The 11,644-nt window shown below is 46.6% G+C and overlaps 3 protein-coding genes across 3 annotated transcripts; 1 reads left to right on the top strand and 2 right to left on the bottom strand.

Moving 5' to 3' along the window:
• The first annotated feature begins 511 nt into the window (after positions 1-511).
• Positions 512-2,858, top strand: LOC146936538 (uncharacterized). The gene is made up of 2 exons (XM_085751305.1): positions 512-2,154; positions 2,247-2,858. Exons 1-2 carry the CDS (start codon positions 647-649, stop codon positions 2,743-2,745), a joined length of 2,007 nt encoding a protein of 668 aa, XP_085607431.1. The 5' UTR covers positions 512-646; the 3' UTR covers positions 2,746-2,858.
• Positions 2,859-4,093: 1,235 nt separating this feature from the next.
• Positions 4,094-4,629, bottom strand: LOC146936537 (uncharacterized). Its single transcript, XM_085749234.1, has 2 exons — positions 4,533-4,629; positions 4,094-4,413 (listed from the first exon to the last, which is right to left on the bottom strand). The coding sequence occupies exons 1-2, from the start codon at positions 4,627-4,629 to the stop codon at positions 4,094-4,096; spliced, it is 417 nt and encodes a 138-aa protein (XP_085605360.1).
• Positions 4,630-4,751: 122 nt separating this feature from the next.
• LOC146936536 (uncharacterized) lies at positions 4,752-9,318 on the bottom strand. The gene is made up of 2 exons (XM_085749233.1): positions 6,033-9,318; positions 4,752-5,983 (listed from the first exon to the last, which is right to left on the bottom strand). The coding sequence occupies exons 1-2, from the start codon at positions 9,316-9,318 to the stop codon at positions 4,752-4,754; spliced, it is 4,518 nt and encodes a 1,505-aa protein (XP_085605359.1).
• Between the last annotated feature and the right edge of the window lie 2,326 nt (positions 9,319-11,644).

The following is an 11,644-nucleotide window of genomic DNA, read 5'->3' as shown; positions in this document are numbered from 1 at the left end:
CCCTTACGGAGGGCGCCCAGGTCTTTATGAAGGGATCTTTAGCCTTTAGGAATATTATGACGGTCCACAGCCCCCCAAGCACGAGTCTTGGAACAAGGCGAAGTGATGATGTCATGGGACTGGACTTTCCTGAGGTTCAGCAAGTCTCCCAAGAAAGTTACGACGGTCCACAGCCCCCCAAGCACGAGTCTTGGAACAAGGCGAAGTGATGATGACGTCTGATGTTAGCTTTGGGCGGCCGCCCGTTGTGGGCGCTCGCAGATTTACGCGTAGGGGCTTGCTTGGAGTTTCGGCGAGGCTCTTTCGCGTGGCGATCTTGACATCAATAGCTCGCCTTCTGAACGTTTCGTATTCTCTTCGTCCCCGATGATCGCCACGTGTCGAGATCAAATGACGTTGCCCCACTCAATCGTTTCGGACACGCTTCCCGAGGCGACCTTTCCTTTTTAAAGGACGTGTTTGGCCTTTGCATTCATTTTTATTTCTCCGCTTCCGTCGTTGCTGTATTCAAGCTCCTTCCCTTCCGGCTTAAGCGGCTTCAGCAGATCTTTCTATTTTTCCTTCGCATGTATTTCTCAACCCCTTAACCTCTCTCACATTTTTCTTTACTGTTACGCTTCGTGAGAGTTTGAAATAGAAATTAGGTATGGTGTTGATTAGGGAGTGCGATGAGAAAGGGAGATTGGTTCAACCCATTGATCCAGTTGAGAAAAATCGTTTGAGGAAGGAATGCTTGAAACATGCCACCGGTCCTGATGGGATGATAAATTGGGACACTTATTATGACGGTTTACTTGGAGAGGAGTTGTTTAGTGATTTGTCTAGCGAATCTAGCGCTAATTCGGGTAGTGATAGTGACTGTGTGTTCTTGTCTGCCACTTCAGGGACGAATCACAAGGAGGACGAGTGCCAGGAGATTCGTCCGTTTCAGGCTCCCTTAGGGTTGGTTGGAGACGAAAACGCTTCTAGGTCCGCAGAAATGGCCCTATTCGCCGAGGAAGTGCGGCTGGAAGAATCATTGTACGTCGATGTTTCTGCTCTTGACTACTTTAGGAGCAAGTTTGATATCTCTGCCACTGGGCGAGAGGAGGACGTAGTTTTATTGTCCTGTGACCCTGATGAGCGTGCCTGTGACCAAGCGATGATGGGCGAGGGCGACGAATCCTACTTCGTCTATACTGCGGTTTTGGAGGAGTTTGGCGTGAAAATCCCTTTCACGCCCTTCGAGATGGATGTCTTGAGGCTCCTCAATATGGCGCCTACTCAAATACGCCCTAACAGTTGGGCGTTTATCCGCGCCTTCGAGGTTCTGTGCAAAGCCCTGGGTCTCGAGCCCTCGGTTGGGGTGTTCTTCCACTTCTATGGGACCAAAGATGTCAACAAGGGCACGTGGATCTCTATTTCGGCCCATTCTGGAAAAAGGCTGTTTCCTACTTATGCCTGCAATTTTAAGAAAGAATGGCGAGACACATTTGTTAGGGTACAGGGTGCACCGGAATGTTCTACATCTTCCGTGCTGGTGAATGGAGTACCCAAGTTTCCTCTTAGGTGGACTAGTGCTCCTTTGGCTGTGAAAGGTTATGCTCGTGACGCCATGTCGCCCTACGAGCGTGCACTTGTGGATTTCTTGGAGGAAGCCCCTTTAACCAATATTCACGAGCTGCTAAATAGGGAGGGCGACTTGGTTCGTCTGAATGCTTATTTACGTGAGTGTTTTCTTGATTACTTATGTTGGGTTTCGCTTGTGGGTTATCATATGTGTCTTACTGACTGGATGAATTTGGTTTTATTTTCAGAGGAGATGTTGCCCCTGACTGGAGCGGAGATGAAGAAGTACCTCGCCGAGCTTGAGAGGAACAAGAATCCTGATGGTTATGGGTCCAGTGGTTCAGCTGGCGTCTCTTTGCGGAAGCTGAAACGTAAAGAGCCTTCTGGAAAGGGCGAAGCTGGGGTTATAGAGGTGGACGATTCGGAGGGTGCTGGTGGGGCGCACAACCCTGTTGCCATTGAATCTCCCTTGTCAAAAAAGTCCAGGACCACGCGAGGCGCTAAGGGTGCTGGAGGTCGCCCTCCGTCTGGGAAAGAGGTCGGTGGGACGTCGCTGAATGATGAGGTCATGGAGTCCTTCTGGCACTCGGAATTTGACATTCGCCGGTAAGCCTTTTTGGCTGCTTTCTAGTTGATTGTTTTTATTTGTTTCAAACGAGAGGTGACTTATGATGACATTGTGACGCGGCGTCTTGCAGGTACATGAAAGAACAAGTACCTTTTGCGAAGGTCGATGTCGAGGCCGGGGTGAAAGCTAAGTGCAGTGACCTGGTGGCTGATATTGGTACTGCTGCTTTGAGGACTCTGTTGCTGACCCATTGTCTGGAGGTTAAGCAGGATCTGGTGGAGAAGAAATATAAAGATGCTGCTGAGGACGTCGAGAAGTGGAAACATAAATCTAGCGGGCTAGATGGCCGCCTGAAGGAGGCGCTGAAGGACAAGAAGGCTGCTGAGGATGCTCTGGAAGAGATGAAGATGGCCAAAGAGGCTGCAGAGGCGGCGAGGGATGAGGCCAAGTCCGCCTTGGAGAAGTCGGAAGCGGCGGTGGACGAAGGTAGGCGAGCTTTGGCGATCTACTTTGAAGATGGCTTCAGGCGTGCTAAGGAGCAAGCGCACTTTTTCAACCCTGACGCCAAATTGGAAGATCTTGATCCATTTAAGGTGATTGTCGACGGCGAGCTCGTCGACGATGAATGATTTTATGTCGAATCTTATGGTTTTGTAACTTAAGTCATGGTGACGTACTACATTGATCATATGGTTTTGTAACTTAAGTCATGGTGACGTACTACATTTAACGCTTGTTTTTTTGGATTTCGTATGGGAACTTCGTAGTTTTTAAATTTTGATGCATTTTGATCATATTATCGCACTTGTATGAGCCTGCCGTTTGTTTTTATTTTATCGTCTTTATGTTGCGTGAATTTCCTCTGGATGACGATGCGCTTTAGCTTTTACGAGGCTTTGTGATTGTCAAATTTAATTAGGGCCTTTCTAAGGTTCACGTTACATTGATCAAAATTATGCGAGCCTTTATTTTGGGGCGACCATCAGAGCTCTTACAGGGTTTGAAGTCAATTATCTACGTCAGAGCCCTTCCAGGGTTGACGGAACTTTTAGTCGAACTCCGCCAGAGCCCTTACAGGGTTGGCGTATTGGGCGAGCATCAGAGCCCTTACAGGGTTGAAGTTAATCATCTACGTCAGAGCCCTTCCAGGGTTGACGGAACTTTCAGTCGAACCCCGCCAGAGCCCTTAAAGGGTTGGCGTTTTGGGCGAGCATCAGAGCCCTTACAGGGTTGAAGTTAATCATCTACGTCAGAGCCCTTCCAGGGTTGACGAAACTTTTAGTCGAACCCCGCCAGAGCCCTTACAGGGTTGGCGTTTTGGGCGAGCATCAGAGCCCTTACAGGGTTGAAGTTAATCATCTACGTCAGAGCCCTTCCAGGGTTGACGGAACTTTCAGTCGAACCCCGCCAGAGCCCTTACAGGGTTGGCGTTTTGGGCGAGCATCAGAGCCCTTACAGGGTTGAAGTTAATCATCTACGTCAGAGCCCTTCCAGGGTTGACGGAACTTTTAGTCGAACCCCGCCAGAGCCCTTACAGGGTTGGCGTTTTGGGCGAGCATCAGAGCCCTTACAGGGTTGAAGTTAATCATCTACGTCAGAGCCCTTCCAGGGTTGACGGAACTTTCAGTCGAACCCCGCCAGAGCCCTTACAGGGTTGGCGTTTTGGGCGAGCATCAGAGCCCTTACAGGGTTGAAGTTAATCATCTACGTCAGAGCCCTTCCAGGGTTGACGGTACTGGCGATCCTGCGTATAAAATTTTTGACAATAATATTTCATGCAATAGTAGGAGCTAGTAACTTTGAAAAAAGGAGAGGGCGCCTCGTTAAAAACCCCTGCCCTTGCAGGGGAAAAGAGTGCTACCCTAACCCTCTGTTTATTCAATTTATTCAAAGGAATCATAAGTCATAATGGTGGTCTTTTAAGCCAGCCTTATTCAAAGATGACAAACTACGAAAAAAGAAAGGAAAAGCGAAAAATCAACTGTAATAGTGGCGCAGATTAGCTATATTCCAAGTACGGGGGATAGCTTCTCCGCTCAGTTCTTCCAACTTGTAAGCTCCATGGGAACATTTTTCTCGAACTCGATACGGGCCTTCCCAATTGGGGAACAATTTTCCTATTCTTGTAGGGGCGACCACTTGCTTTAGCACGAGATCGCCTTCTTTCATTTCTCTGTGCGCCATCTTTGAGTTGTAGCGGCGGGCTGCTCTCTGTTTGGCGGCGAATTCTCTTATGTGAGCTTGCTCTCTCACCTCGTCGATCACGTCCATGCTAACAGCGAGACTTGTCTCATTAGCTTTTCAAAGAAATAACTCATGAATTCATACGGTGGAGTTGTAAGAGGTGAAACTGTAAAAAGGAAATCTGTCTGCCTGCGAAACAACAAGTTAGATGCATAAATATAAGACTTGATACCTTCTTCAGAAAAGGTATCTCTCCGCCAAGTGGGGGTATCAATTTCTACTGGGAGCATGGCGTCTGTGCCGTAAACCATCGTAAATGGCATCTCCATTGTCGAAGAGTGTGGTGTAGTGTGGTAAGACCATAGTACCTGTGCTTATTTTGACCAAGGCGACGTTCATACGTGTGACACATTGTATTGGAAATGTGGAGAATTTGAATTGAGAATAGAAATTAAATTGACCATGTCCTTACCTCGTGGAGTTGTTCTGCCCAGAGACTCTTGGCGGCCTCCAGCTTCTTCTTGATGCCATTGAGGATGACCTTGTTGGCTGACTCGGCCTGCCCATTAGCTTGCGGGTGTATTACTGAGACGAACTTTGTCTGTATTCCCAGGTGTTTGCAGAATTCTACCACGGATGAGCTTGCGAATTGGGTCCCATTATCAGACACTATGAATTTGGGTAGACCGAAACGGCAGATGATTTTCTTCCAGTAAATTTTTTTGACTCTCTCAGCTGTTATTTTGGCGACGGCTTCTGCTTCAATCCACTTAGTAAAGTAATCGACTCCTACTATGAGGAACTTCAGTTGTCCTGGGGCGAGAGGAAAAGGTCCTACGATGTCAACCGCCCATTTATGGAAAGGCCAAGGGGAGTATACAGAAGTAAGTTCTACTGCTGGGGCGTGCTTTTTATCAGAGAATCTTTGGCATTTGTCACACTTTCGGACGAAGTCTGAGCTGTCTTGGAGCATAGTGGGCCAGTAATATCCTGCGCGGAGGAGCTTTGCAGCTAGAGCTCGCCCTCCTATGTGGCTGCCGCACACGCCTTCATGAACTTCAAGAAGCACTAGGTGGGTCTCGCTCTCCGCTAGACAACGCAGTAGGGGGCTCGTTCGACCACGCTTGTAGAGTTTGCCTGAGATGATAGTGAACTTTGAAGCCCTTTTTCTGACTACCTGCTCTTCGTCTTTGTTCTTGGGTGTAAAGGAGCCGGTTAGGTACCTGAGTAGCGGCTCCATCCAGCCTACACCTTCTTCGGCGATGTGGAGAACTGTTTCAACGCTGGTATTGGGCGCTGAGATTACTTCTTGAATGACGGTTCTGTTGTTGCCCGGACGTTTGGTGCTGGCGAGCTTTGCTAGTATATCCGCTCTGGAGTTCTGTTCTCGGGGCACGTAGATAGCTTCAAAGAAAACTAACATTTTGGCTAGGGCTCGTACCTTTCCCAGATATTTGGTGAGTTGAGGGTCCTTCGTCTGGTACTCGCCCGTAATTTGGCTTGTTATGAGCTGAGAGTCACTTTTTGCTCGTAAATTTTCAGCCCCCATTTCCTGCGCCAAAGTCATGCCGGCGATTAGAGCTTCGTATTCTGCCTGATTGTTGCTTGCTTTGAATTCAAACCGGAGGGATTGTTCTATGACAATATCGTCGGGACCTTCCAGGATAACGCCCGCGCCACTTCCTTTCAAGTTGGAGGAGCCGTCAACAGATAAAAGCCATACAAATGGGACCTCCTCTGGGGACGGGGAGGTGAGTTCTACCACGAAATCTGCCAGGACTTGGGACTTTATGCTTCCTCTTGAACTGGATGTCGTACTCTGATAGTTCTACGGACCAGGCGACCATCCTTCCTGCAAGGTCCGGTTTCCCAAGCACTTGTCTGATGGGATAGTCTGTTTTTACGACTATTCTGTGGCTTTGGAAATACGGACGCAGTTTCCTTGCTGTAACGACTACGGCCAGAGCCAGGCGCTCTAACTTCTGGTAGCGCAGCTCGGCGCCTTTGAACACTCCGCTGACGAAGTAGATCGGCCTTTCTCCTTCTTCTGAATCCTCGACCAACACCGTACTCATAGCATTTGCGGAGATCGCCAAGTATAGAAAGAGGATGGAGTTTGGGTTTGGTCTCTGAAGGATTGGCGGGCTAGATAAAAACTTTTTTGCTTGTTGAAAGGCATCCTCGCACTCTGGTGTCCATTCAAATTTTTCCTTCCTTCTAATTGAAGCGAAGAAGGAGAAAGCTTTGTCGCCGGCGCAGGATAAGAAGCGGGACAGGGCAGCCAGCCTTCCTGTCAACTGTTGGACTTCCTTTATGTTGGACGGGCTTCTCATGTTGATGATCGCCTGACACTTATCTGGATTTGCTTCGATACCTCGCCTAGTTAAGAGAAAACCTAGGAATTTCCCAGCCTGCACTCCGAAAGAACACTTTGATGGGTTTAATCGTATCCGATACTTCCTTACTTGCCCTAAGATTTCTTCCAAATCTTCTGTGTGGCTCCCTCCTTCTTTTGTTTTTGCTACCAGATCGTCGATGTATACTTCCAGGTTACGTCCAATCTGGTGTGTGAAAGCGGTGTCCATAGACCTTTGGAAAGTGGCTCCAGCGTTTTTTAGGCCGAAGGACATGACTTCATAATGGTAGTTCTTGGTGTTAGTCATGAAGGCCGTTTTGGGGGCGTCTAAAGGGTCCATTCGTATCTGGTTGTAACCAGAGTAGGCGTCCATGAAGCTCAAGGTGTTGTAGCCTGAGGCACTGTCAATCAGATGGTCAATGTTTGGGAGCGGGTAAGGATCTTTTGGGCATGCTGAGTTCAGATCCGTATAATCCACGCACATCCTCCACTTCCCGTTCGCCTTCTTTACCAGGACGGTATTGGCCAGCCATGTTGGGTACTTTATTTCGCTGATGAAGCGGGCGTCTACTAATTTCCGCACTTCGTCGTCCACGGCTTTCCTTCTTTCCTCGCCCATCTTCCTTTTCCGTTGCACTACCGGTTTCACTCCAGGCTTGACTGACAGATGGTGACAGGCGATGTCGGGGTCCATTCCTGGCATTTCAGATGGGTGCCAGGCAAAGAGATCCAGGTTTCTCCGTAGTAAATCGACGAGGGCGATCTCTTCCTTCCGGTTCAGAGACATGCCGATCTTAGTTGTCTGATGTGCTTCTGGACCAATGGATACTTCCTTCAAGTCTTCGATGGACTCGAGGCGCTCTTGCTGGAAGTCTTCTCTAGGATCGAGGTCTATCATGTTGACCTCGTGAGTTTCTTCATTACTAGACTTCTTCCTTGCCTTTTGTAATCTCAGGCTATTGTGGTAGCATTCTCTGGCGGTTTTCTGGTCGCCTCGAATGGTCCCGATCTTTCCGTTATCCAGGGGATACTTCATGACCAAGAACTTTGTAGATAGGAAACCTCCCAAAAGGTTGAAGGCTGGGCGACCAATGATAATGTTGTAAGAGCTTGGCGAGTTCACGACGAGGTACCTTACTCGGATGGTTTTTGAATGAGAGCCGCTCCCGAACGTTGTTTTGAGTGTGATGTAACCTCTTACGTGTACCTGTTCGCCTGTAAAACCCGCCAGGGTTCCCTTGAAAGGTTGTAGCAGTTTCGGGTCCAAACCCATTCGATCGAATGTATCGTAGTATAGGATGTCTGCCGAACTTCCTGGGTCAATCAATACTCTCTTCACATCCCACTTGAATATTTGTAAAGTAACGACCATGGGGTCGTCGTCGTGCGGTATGACGTCTTGGAAATCTCTGGCAGTGAAAGAGATGTCAGGTTCACGCCCAGAGTTTGGGGTTTCATATTCTTGACACAACATCACCTGCCTGACGTATTTCTTTCGTGATGAATTGGACTCTTCGCCACCGGAGAAACCGCCCGAAATGGTGTTGAGCGTGTGTCTCTTCCCTTCGCTCCCTTCATCTTTTTTCCTTTCCATCTTGTGTTCGCTTTCGCCCTTCCTGTCCTGAGCGTATCCTCTTAATTTTCCATTCTGTATCAGCTTCTCTATTTCTTGTCGTAGGTGTATGCATGAGTCAGTGTCATGTCCCCGTATTCGGTGGTACTTGCACCATTTGTTTTTGTCCTTTCCCATGACCTCGTATCGTGGCGGAGGCGGGTCTGGGATCAATTTGGCTTCATAGACTTCCTTCAGAATGCGCTCCGGTTTCGTGTTGAGAGGGGTGAATTCCTCCGGACGCGGGTAGGGCCTGTAATTTGGTCTTCGGTAAGGAATGCGATCCCTACCAGATGATGGCTGATAAGGTCGCCGTTCTGAATTGGACGTTCGTTCCTTGGCGTCTCTCGCCCTCTTCTCAGCGTTGCTCTCCTCGCCCTTTATGTAACAATCTGCCCTTGCGATTATTTCCTCCATGGAATCAGCGGGCTTTTGAGCGAGTGATTCATTGAACTGTCCTGCCTTCAAACCGTTCTGGAAGGCGCCTACAAATACTTCTTGGTTGGGATTGATGACTTTTATGGTCGTATCGTTGAATCTCGCTAGATAGTCTCGCAGGGACTCATTGTGTCCTTGGCGAACATTGAAAAGGCTGGTTGCGGGTACTTTGCGATGGCGACTGGCAGAGAATTGTTGGATGAGTTTCCTTGTCATGTCCGGGTAGCTGATGACAGAGAAACGAGGGAGGTTCATGTACCATCGTAAGGCGGCCTCAGAAAAAGTCCCCGCCAGTAGTTTGCACTTGAGGGAGTCAGGGGCTCCGACTACGGACATGCGAGTGTTGAAAGCCGTGACGTGCTCCATAGGGTCGCTTTTCCCGTCGAAGACGGAGAGATGGGGTGGTTTGAAGTTCTCTGGAACCGGCGCTCCCCAGATCTCGGCGGACAGAGGTTGCGGCTCTGGATCGTCCATCTCGCCGTGGTGTGATTCCTCTTTTTCCTCCAGTTGTTTCTGTTGTATGTTCTCCATCGAAGCCTGTAAGGCGTCGTTGCGATCTTGCAATTGTGCGAGTTGAGTTCGCATGGATTCTAATTCTTCGGCTGTCGCCATGATGAAAGGCTTTTCTCTAAATCGTACGTGAGGTGCGATTTAGGTTTGTAAAGGGAAAGGGGTTTCCAAGTCGTAAGGTGGTCTTACGATTCGGAGGTCTGGTTTCAGGTTTTCCAAATCACGATTCGCGATTTAGAAACGTGGTCGAGGCTAGTTTTACCTTCCCCACAGACGGCGCCAACTGTACTTGCAGAAAAGTACGGTAAGGATTCTAGGGCTAAGAATCGTGTATTAGGGTTTTAGACTGATGATTTGATGCCCTGAGACTGCTCTCAAGAGTGTTATTTATAGCCTGTTTATGGGTTTGGGCTTTGGTTGCTTGGTTTCCAAGCAACAGGGGTATTGGCGTACTTTTGATGATTTTGGAGGGTTCTAGAGACTGAGTGAGGCGGCGTCCTTATGGAAGACGCGCCTGGGCCTGTGGCCCTTCTGGGGGGCGCCCAGACCCTTACGGAGGGCGCCCAGGTCTTTATGAAGGGGTTTTCCTTCTAGAGTGCGCCTAGGCCCTTACGGAGGGCGCCCAGGTCTTTATGAAGGGATCTTTAGCCTTTAGGAATATTATGACGGTCCACAGCCCCCCAAGCACGAGTCTTGGAACAAGGCGAAATGATGATGTCATGGGACTGGACTTTCCTGAGGTTCAGCAAGTCTCCCAAGAAAGTTACGACGGTCCAATTAGAAAATACTAGTTGAGGTTAGGGAGTTACAATTATCATTCATAAAATTTTCATGAGGTGTCTTACTTTGCTAAATTACGTGATATTTCAATACAATACTCAAAAACACCTATGAAATTGTCTTGTTTAGAGGAGAAACATAATTACATGACTCAATTTGAAAACATTACAAAATGTCACTTTAACCATGGGAAACTTCTTTAAAACTTATCTTTATTGACGTATAAAGTAACTGAAAAACATGTTGAAAATAACGTAAGATGATCTATCATCACTAACTGCACAAAAACCCTTCCCCAAACCGATCTCTTCAGTTCACCAGACATCCAACATCTTCCTTAACCCACACTGGTTCATGGGGGAATGGTTGCATTCACATCATCCATATAAGCATGGTACCTCTGCTGCAGGAGCACCACAACCACGTCACTCGTAAGATATGTTCTTAGACATATCTTGTGTGTTATATCAAACCCCTATATATATATATATATATATATATATATATATATATATATATATATATATATATATATATATATATATATATATAGGGGTTTGATATAACACACCCACTAGTTTTTATGTGGGAGTGTTTTAGCAAATTATAACTAAAAAGTTAATAAATACACCTTAAGGTGTATGCTGCTATAACACACCTTCTAATAAAAACAAGTGGGTGTGTTCTAGCAAATCCTACAGGCATTTGCTAGGATACACCCACTTATTTATTAGAAGGAGTATTTTAGCAAGTAAATAACTAAAAAGTGGTTAAATACACCCTAAGGTGTAGCTTTGCTAAAACACTCCCACATAAAAACTAGTGGGTGTGTTCTAGCAAATCCCATATATATATATATATATATATATATATATATATATATATATATATGGAAAATGTTAACCAGTGCCCCCGGGGCACTGGTTAAGGGTTAAATATAGTAGGATTTGCATTGAGAGATGTGTAATCAGTGCATTAAAAGCTGAAAAAAATATGTTTTTTTATTTAAAATTTCCTCTTTTGGGTTCCTTAACCAGTGCCCCGGGGGCACTGGTTAACAAGACCCTATATATATATATATGAGCAATGCTAATATTTTATTCTCTTAAACCTGCAACCGGTAGAACAGGTTAAGGAAATTACTACATTTACATTTTTTTTAATTACCTTTTTTTTTTCTTCTAAAAAATGACTCTCAACTACACCCCTGATCCAACATGTTGCTGCTAAAAGAAGAAAAAGGGCCGAAGAAGAAGATCCATAACAACACAAAGAAGAACCTCATCTTAAGGGGCTTTTTGTTTTCAATAATTCTCTTATGTGTACCTATCTCATTGAATTTGCCATCTCAAATGCCCCAATTACAAGCTCTCTATTGTTTCTTCATATTGAAGAGTGAGATGGTAACGTTAGGAGGAGATGGTAATTTGTCATTACAAATTGAGAAATTGGATTCATAGTTATCAACATAAGAGAATGAATTTATCAGGGATTGATTGTTTATGGGAATAATTTGACTTGGGCATTTAAGAAATTTGGGAAAAGATTTGCTTTTTGGTTGATGTTTAGTTGATTTAGGTGTTGAAACTTGAAGGTTGTTGTGATGTGAGTGGGATGACGGTCCAGATCCTGCTTTGTTTGCAGATCC

Source organism: Medicago sativa, chromosome 3 (assembly GCF_051527215.1).
Source record: "Medicago sativa cultivar Bolivia chromosome 3, Bolivia_mono, whole genome shotgun sequence".
NCBI classification, from domain to species: Eukaryota; Viridiplantae; Streptophyta; class Magnoliopsida; order Fabales; family Fabaceae; genus Medicago; species Medicago sativa.
Note: the sequence above shows the minus strand (reverse complement) of the source record. Positions and strands in the feature narration are given on the sequence as shown.